The 14,163-nt window shown below is 41.7% G+C and overlaps 1 protein-coding gene across 1 annotated transcript in view; it reads right to left on the bottom strand.

Annotated features, from left to right (window-relative positions):
• Window positions 1-14,163, bottom strand: part of LOC138297135 (neuronal acetylcholine receptor subunit alpha-7-like) — a 2,137,462-nt gene that overhangs the window by 649,377 nt on the left and 1,473,922 nt on the right. Inside the window, exon 7 of the mRNA XM_069236631.1 lies at window positions 1,897-2,091. Within this exon, the coding sequence (XP_069092732.1) occupies window positions 1,897-2,091 (195 nt within the window). The remainder of the gene's footprint in view (window positions 1-1,896; window positions 2,092-14,163) is intronic.

Genomic DNA, 14,163 nt, shown 5'->3' with positions numbered 1-14,163 from the left:
TTGCATATGGTGTCAGGCCACTGGTGAGTCGAGCAGGCCCAATCCGATCGAGACTGAGCCATCCCCGATTGGTCCTTGGGTGTCGGCTAGTTTGGACTTTGGAAGCTTACCTGATGGTGGTCACACCATGGTCCTCATCGATGATTTTTCAAAGTACCCTGAAGTGGAGATCATCCCTGCCCTTACAGCTGATGTTGTGATTGCTGGTCTCGAGAAGGCAATGGCTACCCATGGTCTCATATCTGAGATAAAGTCAGATAATGGGTCCCCATTCCAAAGTAAAGAACTAGCTGAGTATCTTAACGTCACGGGCACGCGTCACCGCCGTATTACCCCGCGTTGGCCTCAAGCTAACGGTGAGGTCGAAAGATTCATGAGGACTCTGAACAAGGTTATTTGAATCGCTTTAACTGGTGGTCAGGCTGTTGAGTATGCTATCCTTTCATTCCTGAGGACTTACCGGCAAACACCCCATTCCACCACGAACAGAGCGCCGACTCACCTCGCGTTTGGGAGGGCGTCGATGGATGCCATTCCTCATCATTCTTCTTGGATTCCTCCCGGTGTGTCAATTGACGTAGTTCAGGAGAAAAGGCGTGTGTCCAACCAGCGGGCAAGCCATGCTCGCCGAGCGGTCCCGTCCGACCTGCGAGTGGGTGATCAGGTGTTACTGAAGCAAGTGCTGCCGGGGAGCAAGTTTTGCATGCCATTCAGTTCTGTCCCTTGGACAATTGTGCAACAAAATGGATCTGCTGTTGTAGCCCGGCCTGGGAATGAAACGGTGACCCGCAACATCTCTTTGTTTAAAAGGTTTTATTCTTCTGGAGATGCTGTTGAGAACAGTTTCCGAGATGCTGATGATGTGGGTCCGGTGTTTCCAGGACTTGGTGTGGATAGTTCAACGTCCCGTTCTGCTGATCAGCCTGAAGATGGCCCTGGTCCTGTCCCGGCGGAGCAGGTGCCTGGGGACGTGAGTCCTGGTGTGCCTCCTCATCGCTCAGAGTCTACCTGATATAACTTGCGTAGTAATCCTTGCCCTTCTGTTCGGCTGCATGGTCACCTGTGTGATTAGTGGACAGTTGTTTGTGTGGGTTGTTTTGTTTTGTTTTTTCATATTTTGGGGAGGAATGTGGTGTCGGTGACGTAACCGACCAGTGGACACTGTGTTGAAGTGTGGGGGAGGTCTTCTGGTTAGAATGCCGTGATGGAATCCCCGGATGTATCCGGGTGGATTCCACCTCCTGTTTCGTTGTAGTTTGGTTTGCTCTGTGGCCTCCGGCCCGGAGCTATAAATAAAGCAGGGCGTGGCGGGAGGGCAGGGACACGCTCGCCGCTAGCAGCAGGAGACCCGTGCTGCTAGACTGAAGGCGTGCCAGGCCCGTTCCGACCATGCCGACACGTCTGGATAAACCAACTGTGTGGCGTGAGTTTGTTCGGCAGCGCGCTGCCTTTGGTTCACGGTATTGTGGCTGTCGCGGCCACAACACTACAATATCTTGGTGATTTGCGTATGTTGCTATATTGAATTAATCAGCAGTTCTTCAGATATGGCTCAACCAGATATGCTTATGTGTTGCTTTTTCAAGTCTGAGGAATGAGCGGGAACAAAGTTGAAATGCAAATGCGTTTTGAAATTCGCTCATTCTCATCGATGCATGGCCTTTTTTATTTATTTCATGCCACTACACAAGTGATTAAAAAAAGTCAATGTCTCAGAAAAGATGAGAAAAATAACTCCCTCGTATTAACAAATCTCGAGGTATGTCACATTAATATTTCTCATGCATTTTATGCCTAATGGCTTCAGCTATAACCCATTAATTTAACTGTTTAGTTAGTGCCGAGTGACATATCGACTGTATACGTTGGAATTAAGCAGCACTAGGCTTAACTTACCCAGTGAGATCTTTTCTCCAGAATCAGCAGGCAAGAGAAAAACAAGCAGGGCCAGACCGGATATGAGGACACAGGGGATTAGCAAATTCAGGCCATAGTACAGCGTACGTCGGCGCATTGTCACTGTGTATGTCACGTCAGGGTACGGTTCTTTACAACATTCATAATACTGTTCGTTTCGTTTTCCTGGCACGTCTGCAATGAAGACAAAAACGAGGAAAGAGAGTGTTACAAAGGAGTGACGTGCCGATCGTGTTACTCTTCACATTAACTTCAGCTCTTTGTACCAGCTGTGACCTTTCTGGTGAGTTTTTGTGTTTTTTTTGTGTCACATGGAACATTAATTAAGACCGCATGTCATATCATGACGCTTTATGGCAGTGGTTCTCACCTTTTGATTTCTACAGACCCCCACTTTATCATTACTGAAACCAGGGGACCCCCACTGAATCATTATTGAAATCTGGGGACCCCCTGCTGAGTCATTACTGGATGTCAGGGATCTGGCCTAAACATTGTTTATGATTTGAACCATAAAACATGCACAAAAATATATATAAACACGCATTTCATCAAATACATACATAAATGATAACACATTTTGTTTAATTTGCAAACAAAATAAAGAAGAAAATTCTAATTTTAATAGGAAAGTTGCAGTTTTTCTAAATTCAATAGACGCCATACATGGTCCATGCTATATTCTGTTTGATGCACCTGCACTGCTCCCACGAATCAGTCCAAGGATACTCATTTAATTTTCAGCCTCCAATTTCAAATTCCTTGCTATTTACAGTACGTCTTTATTTATATACACTTTAATTATCTGTTAGTATTGGTTAATTTTTTAAGCAGTCACGGACCCCCAGAAGAGGCTTTGAGAAAGTTACAAGAAAGTGGCACTTAAAACTAGTGCACAACTGTCTAAATCTTTTTAGAAACATATTCTACCATTTTCTCCAGCATAATACGAATATCCCGAAACACATCTGGCTGCAGATATTTACAAAAATAAAAACTGTATATTATTATTAGAATATAGATAAAAAGTACTATTTTGAAAACATGTAACATGTATGTTCTTCATAATGGTGAGACAATTTATCCATCAACTGCTTTACGAATTTTGAATAAATGCATAATTTGATAAATTTGATAGTGATTCTGTCAAACGAGTAATGCTAACACATTTTACACTGGAATCGATTCAGTGTGAGTTTGCAATATATTTTCATACAGCCAAGAAGCGCACCCTCTGTGACAGATATTATAGATTGTACTGGTGCAATTTTGGATTTATGGGCCTGACGTACAACGTTTATTTTCACGAAACGTGGTCACAAATTGTGCACCTACGTATTAATAATTTGTCTCACAAAATACTAAAATGACGTGAGTTGCTGAACAACGTGCCTATTTATATTCATTAGGCAGGTCACAACCTGCGACCCTCTCTGACTGCTTACAATCACAGAGCTAGCGGCCTGCAAGGAATGGTAGACCACCATCCCAGTTATTGCTTTCAAATAGAAATCTTTTTTTAAGCAGTCCAAGATCCTTAACCAGGGCTTAAATCAAATGTTCAATTTTGGAAAACTTCAGTGAGAGCACTCAGTCGTTCACTGGGCTGCCTACTCCCCCTTAAGCTGCCACTTTGGCTCCCAAATACATAAAGCTCCAACGAGGATCCCTTATGCTTTGTGAATCAGTAAACACCCCAACTTGGAAGTCATTAACTGGTGAGCGGTTTGTGACCAGACTACAGGTACAAAACATTAGTACATCAGAATTTGAATGGCTATTTGTAAGGGCTGTGTTTTTTTCATCCCTTCTCAATAGCAATTGTGAACCAATTTCTAAACCTATTTAGCGATTCAGAACACGTTTTCTGATCAATGAATGGGTTTTAGTACGTTTGAAAAAACTTTCTGCTTGTTGCAAGCCCTTAAATTTAGCAAACGAGTATTTGCAATCAGTAAAAAGCTTTGTACATTAGGCCCTATATCAGGGTTTCCTAGTTTGTACTGGTGGTAGTGAAGCTTTGCACCAACATTTGGACAAACTGACCTGCACAAAATGTGACTGATCAGTTGGTGCAAATGTCATTTTAGTACTTGCATGACAGAGAAAATATCGGTGCAAAATTGCATCAGCCCAGTACAACCTATACCACGCAGTGATGTTTATGAAAAATAGCAGTGCGCTTTTTTCGTACTATGATCTCTAGTGTTAAAATAGCAGAGTAGAAGTAGGTCATAATTTTCATTAAATAATGTCAAAGACAATTTAACTACCACTGAATGTCTGATACCATCTGGTTGAAGTTTCCCACAAGGGCCTATATCACATATGACCCTATATATGTATATATTTATGTATGTGGTAATTCTGTATCACACAAAGGCCTTTGTGTGTGCTGGAGGCAGAGCCTTTTGAATTGTGAGTGGGGCTGGGTATAATGCCTCCTCAAACAATACACAAAAACCCAACGCAAGAGCCATTCACAGTCATGTGACCCAGGACACTGACAGAAAAGCACAGTTGGTTAGAACAAGAGATTGCCAACTTTCAAAAAGCAGCATTTTCAGAATGGTAACTTAAATCCGACTTCACTACTGAGGAGGATTTTAAAGTACAGTTTATTTGAGTGTAAAAAGTATATTTTTATCATATCCTGTTTTTAAAGGAAGAAATAACTTTAGCATCAACCACAAACAAGCACTGGTCAACAAAACCTTTGGAAAGATTGTAAAAATGAGTTTGGCAACTCCAGGCCAAGTTGGGTGACCAAGTCCGGTAGGTCAGAGGTCTAGGGGGCCAGAGAGGATACTCTGGACAGCTACTTGGCCCACCAGAGCATTTTTAGAGCAAGATCCAAATTTTATAGGATCAGCACCATAGACAAAAATGAAGTGGTCCTGATGCGGAGGGATGCAGGCTCAAAGATACTCAAAGATGCTCCGGATGCTCTGTGGTGCACAAGGGTCAAGTTCAGTCCAGTCCTTGGTCCACAGGTGATTGGCGGCGACTCTACCCCCAGATCTCAGGATCCCATGCAGTCCTCTTTGCAAGGTTCTAAGGGCTGCTGGTGCAGACAGTGTGCTTTTGCAACACAGCGGTCATGTTGCAAACCTTTGGTGGAGGCTGGTGTCCCTCATGGGTTACAAATCCAGTCACAACCAACACTCATGGGTCCAGCAGACACAAGTGCACCTTCTGGCTATCTCCAAGTTGTCCTTGGAGGTGTCTGCCGTCCCATAGCAGTAAGACTTCTGCAGTGGCTACCAGAGATGCAACTTGGGTCTTTTAGCTTTAGTGTCTCCAGTGCCATTCTGGGAGGTAAGTTGACTGACCCTTGGAGTCCCTGCTTTGGACTTGGGCCAGACATCAGTGTTTCCCTGAGCCAGGCATGCACAACAGGGTCCAAACTCTGCTAGCCCAAAGTGAAGCAGGTGGATTTGTTCTGGTATTGCAGCATCTCTTTGTGCACTTCCAATGGGTGCAAGGTCGTCTTCTTCTTGTCCTCCTTCCAAGTCCGTTGAGTAGTGAGGGACAACGTGCCAGGGGTGACATATTTATCCAAGAAAAGTGCCCTGAGGGGACCATGCATCACTAGTCAATGGGCTTCTGGGTCTCCTCCTACCTAGTGACGAAGTTCCTGTGATGTGTGGCATCTGGCTATCCCAGAATGCCACATTCTTGCCCCCTTCAAGATGGCATAACCCTTTCTTGGCCTTTAGGAGCAAGGTAGCCCACCCTAGGTGTGTGGCTACCTGATGGCAACAGGCCCAAGGAAAAACAGGTTTGGGTAAGTTTCCCCTTTCTGGCCCTGTCTTCAGGCTGTCTGCAGAAACAATAGGCATCCTGCTCAGGGGTGTTGGGCCAAGCTATCCATCAAAGAAGGCTCTTCCTTTGAAGTACACCTCTGGGCTATCCCCCTCACCCCTCCCCCCCCAGTGGCCATCCTGGCAGAGGAGATGGCACCTTGCTGCTGCAGCACTGCCTTTGTTTCTGAGCCTGGGAGTCCTTCTCACATCTCCCCATGCATTCAGAAACCTGTCTGTGTGTGTAGGCCTGTGTGAGACTGCTGGACAAGCAGAGCACAGAATGTCAACTTTCTAAAAGTCGCCTACCTTTAATAGTGTTATTAATTTCGACCTAGGCATCAGGTCACATATAACGCCACTATTAATCTGATACCTTACATGACCCAGTTTGGTAGTCCCAGTTAAAAGTTAACCGAGTTGGGATGCCACCTGGTAGCTCTGTGTTAACCAAAGGGGCTACCAACTCTACCGACAGCAAAACAACAGTTTGGAAGTGTTGCTGTTAAGAAACATAAAAACACAGTTGTCTTACTTAAATAAAATACAGCGACCTGCCATAGGACTCCATCAGCCTTCCTTAGGGGAGGCATATATAATGTTAAGGGATAGGGTGGCTTTGCCATTTGATTAAATGGCAAAGTCGAACTGGCAGTGAAAACACTCTCCTTCCAGTCTGCAGTGGCAGGCTGAGGGCCATTTTGTATCTTGTCACACGAAGGGTGGCTACAAACAGTGCTGCAGCACAGAGACATTCTGTCTTATATGTCCTGGGAACCCTGGATACCATATACTAGGGAGTTATAAGTTAGTTAGGCCTTGCAAGTCGGGTGTATCCAATTCAATATATAATTTGTATGAGGTTAAAGCACTGGCACTGATGTCTGGTTAGCAGGCCTCTGTGCACTCTCAGAGTCAAAAAAACATCAGTTAGCAGTCCAAATGGGGACATAAAATGGGGCGAAACCTGCAAGAACCATTGGTTAAAATGGCAAAATCAAACTGGCAGTAAAAACACTCTCCTTCCAGTCTGCAGTGACAGGCTAGGGGCCATTTTGTATCTTGTCACACAAAGGGTGGCACAAACAGTGCTACAGCACTGTAACAGTCTGTCTTACATGCCCTGGGAACCCTGGGTACCCTATACTAGGGAGCTATAAGTAATCAGGCCTTGCAAATCGGGTGTATTCAATTCAATATGTAATTTGTATGGGGTTAAAGCACTTGCACTGAGGTCTGGTTAGCAAGTTTCAGTGCACTCTCAGAGTCAAAACATCATCAGCTAGTAGTCCAAATGGGGACAAAAAGTGAAAGTGGGGCGAAACCTGCAAAAACTATTGGTTTAAATTGCAAAGTCAAACTGGCAGTAAAAACACTGTCCTTCCAGTCTGCAGTGAAAGGCTGTGGGCCATTTTGTATCTTGTCACACAAAGGGGGGGACAAACAGTGCTGCAGACATGAGTGGACACTCTGGGCCTGATATAGATATTGGTGGACAAGTTACTCTGTCACAGCGTCCCATTATATTCTACGGGAGTTAAATTTTGGCAGATGGGATATACGTCACAGTTGTGAGGAGTAACCAGTCCACCAATATCTAAATCAGGGCCTTTGTCTTACATGCCTGAAGGCTATCCAGCATTCAAGCACCCAATATACACAAGGTTATGTTTGTTATTGGGGGATTTTAATGCCTAAGTTACAACAGCTTCATAGCTGTGTTTCCATTATGAAATTTCAGTATTTTAAACAACAGGCACTAATGGTATTGTATTTTCCAATTTACTTGGACTAAGGAGGTTTGACAACAATTAGTGAATACTTTCTAGTAGTTTGTAATCTATGGAAATATGTTGAAAATATGGAAATACTGCGATCATATTTCAATAAAACTACAATTGAATTTTCCATACTGTTCAAGAAATTATGTGAATACAATCTGGGTAGCTGGTGTACCACATTCAAGCCAATCTCAAATGTAACCATAAAACAGATTTTGATCTGACCACCTACATAACATTTATTGAATCACAGTCAGTTAGATATCATAGGCAAGTCATATTTTGCTTGTTCTGAGTTAATGAAAAAACTTGTCATTGAAATTATGAATATTCAACCTGATTTGAAACACAGTTTAAAAGACAACCATACCCAGTAACATGAAGCTAACACATTTCTTTAAGAAATGCATTTTAGAAGCAATGGTTTCTTGCACCTGGTATTATACACATAATGCTATGTATATGTGGTTCTTCTGGTTGATTATGGCTTGTTGTAATAAATTGATTATTTGGGGTGGATGACAACGCAACTCAAGGAATAATCACAACCCTTGTTAGGGTGAACCCTCAGAGTCACTAAACTAACCTGAGCTCAGCCCTCTGGTGGCTGTGGCACAGAGCAGACAAGCTTAACTTAGGGCAATGTCTATAGTATTGTGCAATATCAAATCAGTAACAATGGTGAAATACAACACAATACAAATCCCAAATCAAATTAGAAAAATAGAGTAAAATTTAATACCAATTACTTTTAAAGTTTTAAGTAGGATTAATGCTAAGAGTCATAAGAACAAAATGCCAATGGTAGCCCATGGTTGCGGTAGATTGGAACCTAGGTGAAATTTGACACTGACAGAAATGGAACAAGGGTCTGATAAACTTACCATATTTGTCCATACTGGTCAAAGATTGTACTTCTGATTTTAGTTCTTTATTTCCCAATCCACCATAGGAGTTGACTTCTAAACCCTTCCAGGACTTCAGTTAAGGCACTTGGAGACTCACAAGGTGTCAGGCAGAGGCCAAACATCAGGGTCTAGTGCTGGTGCAAATGATCAGTTAAGCAACTGCAGGAAAAAGCCTCTTGTAGGCTTGTTGTGTCCCTGTAGCTTTAACAGGAGTTCAGCCGCAGAACTCTTGGAGTCCACATCTTTTTCCTGTGTACAAGAGAGAGCAGGTCCAGTCCTCCTCCCCAGGTCTCTTCTCAGGTTTTAGATAAAATGAACAGTCCTTTTATTAATTTTCTCAGATCTAGGAGTGTCCTGAAATGGGTTCCTGGAGATGCCACATTTTTGCTTAGCACAAGCTAATGACTAGGAATGACTCCTGGGCACACCCTAATCAGGGATAAAAATTTCTGGGATCAATCCTATCCACTTTAGGCATTTTCAAAATGGTGGCTCTTAGGGCTGGTGGTGTATGTAGGGAGAGTACTATGATATACATAAGTGGTTCCCAACCTATGTTCCGGGGACCCCTGGGGGTCTGCGATTGCTTAGAGAATTAAATAATATTAACAGATTAGGTCCCCAGCTTTCAGTAATGACTCAGTTGGGGGTCCCCGGATTCCAATAATGATTCAGTTGGGGTCCCCGGGTTCCAGTAATGGTAAAGTGGGGGTCCACAGAAGTCAAAAGATTGGGAACCACTGATATACATAGTATCCTTGTACATATAACACTTAAGGTCAGATGTACGAAATTGCATGTTTGTGATTTCTTAATAGCAAATGTTTTTTTGATTTGCTATTAGAAAATCTCGAACTGCAATGTACAACAGTGTGTTTGACACTGTTAGTGATTTGCAATAAACAATTCATGAGGCAGGTCACAATTTGCATCCAATTGTGAATGGCTACAATCACAGGGAGGGTGACCTGCTGAGCTCAGCAGACAACCATGTCTGTGATCGCTTTTTCAATAAAGCAATCTGTTTTTTGGTAATGCACCCATTTTTCTTAAAGGGAAATGGGATACATTACAAAAACCAAAAATGAAAAGTTTTCTTTTCATTTTTTAAGAGTAGGCAATGGTCTGTGGGAGCACTGCCTGCTCTTCAAACACTTTTGGTCCCTTAGGGACCCCACCCATTTGTGAATGGTTTATCACCAACTTGAAGTTGGTGCTAACTGTGAATGTTTTGTAATAGCATTCCTGGTCCCAAAGCTTTCCAACATACCAGCGTGACTCGCTATTAGGAAGGGATGCCCTTGGCATGCCCCTTCATAATACCAAATTGCTACCCATTTTGTGATTTGGTAATAGATTACAAACACGCCAAACAGGGTTTTGTAGATTCAAAAATGCTTTTTTTCTGGTCGCAAACGGCTTGATTCTGTGAATCGGGCCATTTGAGAACAGAACAGAACAGAACAGAAAAAAAGCTGTGTACATCTGGTTCCAAATTCTAGTTTGGGCAGTCACTATGCTCACAATAAACCCAGAAACAGAAGTCTTTTAGGACAAACCTGGGTTTCCCAGCAACAACACACTTGATTTTTGAGAATTGCTTTGCCATCCTGTTCCTGTCCTTTGAAGTTTTGCCCAAGTGTTATATGTGAAACCCCAGCAGACTTGTCAGGCAAGGTTTGACACTCCAGCAGGACTTGACAGTATAATGTCAAAAAGAGCCCAATGTGATTGGCTCCTGCATGGCTGGAGGACAGAGCAGGTGCCCTATCAAAATGTCAGTTAACATTTGCTGGGACAGGGAAGGACTCTTTGAAGTGCATCTAAAGTGTTACTTGTAAAAGTCCATCAGACTTGTCAAGTAGGCTTTCACATTTAGAGTTGGTGCAGTGGACGCATGCAAATGGGAGAGAACCCCCATCCTTTTTACTAAAGGAGCCTGCTTGGGTCCTACTAAATATTTGTCTAAGGTTTGTAATATGCAGAGTGCCTACTTCAGTCTGGATCTTGGTGTTAGATATGGGTGAACACTGGTGATTTCACTACGAACCTCTTACACACAACCCCAGGTCTCAGAGCCGAGGTTTAGTATGACGGAACATTATTGTTATACGGAAAATGTCCTGGCACGTGTTATTTTGGGCCTGTTTGCAGTAAGGCAAATAGAAACTACTGAAAAAGTGGGTAGGGTTGCTCCTGGAAACTTTTACCCCACTGGTTAAACAGTGCAAAGAAGTCACCCCCATCCACTAGCTTGTATCAAACATAAATGTGGTGCCCCAAGGCACCTTTATTGTGCCTCTCCTGGACTTGCAAAATAATACTAGGCAGATCTGAATGTGCTGCAATTGGCATCTATGATCTGTTAGTAGGACCTAAGGATAATGGAGCTCCTATCACTTGGAATCCAAAAACAAACAGATGTCCAAGGATCATAAGGCCAAACCCCTGGGTGGCTCCATGAAAATACAAAAGCTGAAGAGAACATTCTTTTGAAGAATCCCAGCTCACGAGTGGCAACTGGAGCTAGACAGGATTTTGGTTTTGCCCTCTGCCTGACAACCTGAGAATCTCTTAATGCCCCCCTGAGAACTTTTACTCCAGAGCTTCAGGGTTTCGAGCAAATGATCTGACTGGCAGGCCCAAGGCATGAGACAGAATTTCAGGTTTATGTTGTGTGAAGAAGAGTTTTTCCTCAGAAAAACCACAATGCCCTTTTTCAGATTGAAACCCAGGAACTTTATTTGAACTTTGCTACTTCCATGCCCTAGGAGAGCCAATCTTCTTGTTGTATATGACAATGCTTCATCGAGTCAACCAGAAATCTCACCTAGGCCCTCGTCTACCACTATAATTGACTACCATTGGTGCTTTGCGCTTTTTGGTACTTAAATCTCTCAAAATTCATATCTTCAGTTCCCCTTATTGGATTGTTGTCATTTGGTGTCATTTTGCCTCTTACATTTTTCTCTTGTTTTATAAATTAGAGTGGGATTATTATTTTGTTGTGTTTTCAACTCTTCAACTGTTTTGGTACTTCTAATTGCTTTATACATTTTCTTTACGTTAAGCCTATCTACTCTGTGCCATAGCTACTAGGGGTTGAGCTAAAGTTTAAATTACTGAAAAGTTTATATACTTTTTGGGGGGATAAAATCCCTAAAACCTGGTCATGGCTCTTACTTGAATAAAAAAAAGTGAATACTTTTCCAACATTTTTACACAATATGTTCTCATGTAGGGGTGTGTTCTTCTTCATTGTTGTTTTCAGTGTATACAGCCAATCTTCCTGATTCCTTTATTGGTTGCTGTTGTTATCCACTTACTCTAGTGCCTACCCCTATTCCCATCATACAGTATACTGATGAGATAGCCCCCAACTGCAAGAGCCCAATAGTATCACAACAACAGCTTAGTGCTGTAGACAGTTTTAGGGATCACTGAAAGAATATTGGAACTAAAATTATCATATGGACAGAATATTCTGTTAAAAATATCAATATTGAGAAGTTAAGAGCAAAAAGGTAAATATAGATTTACTATTCTTAACTCCACATCTCAGTACCTTGAAGATATATATATCATCAAGATAGATATATGTGGCGTTCCGATATTCTGTCCAAAACACCCAAATTGATCAATTTACATAAGTTAGAAATCAACTCAAAGAATACGAAGATAATGAAATTTAGTATAGGTCAATCAATACCCGCAAATAAATTGTGTATTGCTGGTTCACATTTGGAGGTGGTCAAATAATATACCTGCCTCATCATAATTTTTTAGAACCAATTAAATTCCACGCAACATATTGAAAACCAGACTATTTTTGTATTGTCTGACCTAATATGTTTCTTCCAACATAGGTACTTGAAATGTAACAGCTCTAATGGCAAAATGTAGCAAAAATGTCTGCTGTCACCTTGGCTTGGGATGCTGGACAGCTATCAAGTACTAGAGAGCTTTTTTGTGCAAGAAAAACCTTGTCTGTAAAAGCAATCCAACAAGAATAAGCTATTGTGAGGGTAAGCTAAAGGATATGCCCAGATTTTGCGATATTCTTATTCACTTCGCCAGGCTAGCCTAAATACATGATGTTGGCTACTTTCCACAGAAGCTACAGAGTAAAAATGCTTGAACCTTAACAAAAGCAATCAATATGGTTTAAAAAGGGTGATTAAATTAATACTTGCTATTGATTATAAACATTTTAGCTGTATTTCCTAATTTATCGTAGGATGTTTTCAGATTAAACATAGCATTATGTATAATAACGTGATTCTTGATCATTTTTTCTCTTCAAATTGTTTGACCTTTGTTTTAAGTATGCATGATAATCCTTTATATTTTACACTTTTTTTTCATGGGAAATAAGTGTGCACAAACAGATCAATAAATAACCATAGTCTAGACCAGCTGATTTGTGTGTAGGAAAAAAGGGCCTTATCATAAACAGTTGCACATGCTCAGAGCAGAGCTGAGCATGTGTTTCTATGCAACTGCACCATGTCCAGCCCCTTTAGCCCATACATTTACCTCAGAATTTTTCTGAGTTAGTACATGATTTTAAACAGCACACCAAAGAAACAGGGAGAAATGTTTGTCTCTTTCAGTTATGCTGTAACTATAACTCATGCCCTAAAGTAAATATATCTCACACCCCTATTGTTGGAGTGTGACCTTTAAAATCAATATTAACATGAAAAGCTTGCAATATATTCTGTAATGAAGCTGCATAGAAAATGTGTTAACATAGAAAATAATTTACACGTTTGAAATGTGCCCATGGGGAGTGGCCATCAATGTATACGATGATTAATGAAACTGATTAATGATGAATTAATAATGTACTAATGTATGACTTTGTATTAGCATTAAGAGTTATGTATTTGGTTTTTGCTAAATTAATCACTAGGCCTTAGTTAGCGAAGGTCTGGACCTAGCTGCCTGGTCTCATATTAACTGTGTTTTTCTAACGTGCAATGTGCTGTTTCCTCAAGGACACAAAGCTCTACTTTTCCAGAAGCAAGATATGTGTGTGTAGCCGTAGTAAATTCTTTCTCATGGGACCCGACTTGCTCAACGAGACATTCTTGCCAAATGCAACAGTGTAATTCGCAACAGGTGCAAGGCCGCCTGGACTAGGAGGAGACAATGGAACTACTGACTGGAGTGTAAAGTGTAACTTTTCTTACCTGACATTCCACCCGACGAAGACGTCAATAACAGGAGCCAATCGACTGAGTGAGAACTGTGTTTTGTCGAAAATTCTAGTAAGGTGTGTGGAGAATTATTGGACAGAGATGATGATGCACCAAAATTGATCCAATGGGAAATTAAGGGCTAGTTCGACAGCTTTGATATAACAGCATGACCCGAGAAGAAATCAGCCATTATTGGGACAATTTTTGCCATTATTATTTGAGACTCTGATACTTTAAACCATCCTCATCTTATTCCTTGCCCGATACGCACTTCTCCTCCTTATGAGAGTAGAGCCTTATTCTTTAGCTATGCTCAATTGAGACTTGCTTGTCCTATCTGTGCTGATGACGAATAGACTGATGTCCTGAGGACGAAGACTGACGCTGTTTGCTGATTCATTCGGATGGGTAACTATCTAATGAAACTGTAATTGTCTGTTTGCCTTTTCTTTTTAGGTACCAACTGCTCTTTTGATAGAGGCTGTTGTTTTTCCAAATTTGTTTGCCAAATTGTTTCGCATGAAGCCCAACATGCTGATTCTAATTCGAA

The sequence above is a fragment of the Pleurodeles waltl genome, chromosome 1_2, assembly GCF_031143425.1.
Source record: "Pleurodeles waltl isolate 20211129_DDA chromosome 1_2, aPleWal1.hap1.20221129, whole genome shotgun sequence".
NCBI lineage: Eukaryota > Metazoa > Chordata > Amphibia > Caudata > Salamandridae > Pleurodeles > Pleurodeles waltl.
This window is presented reverse-complemented; position numbering and strand designations above follow the sequence as displayed.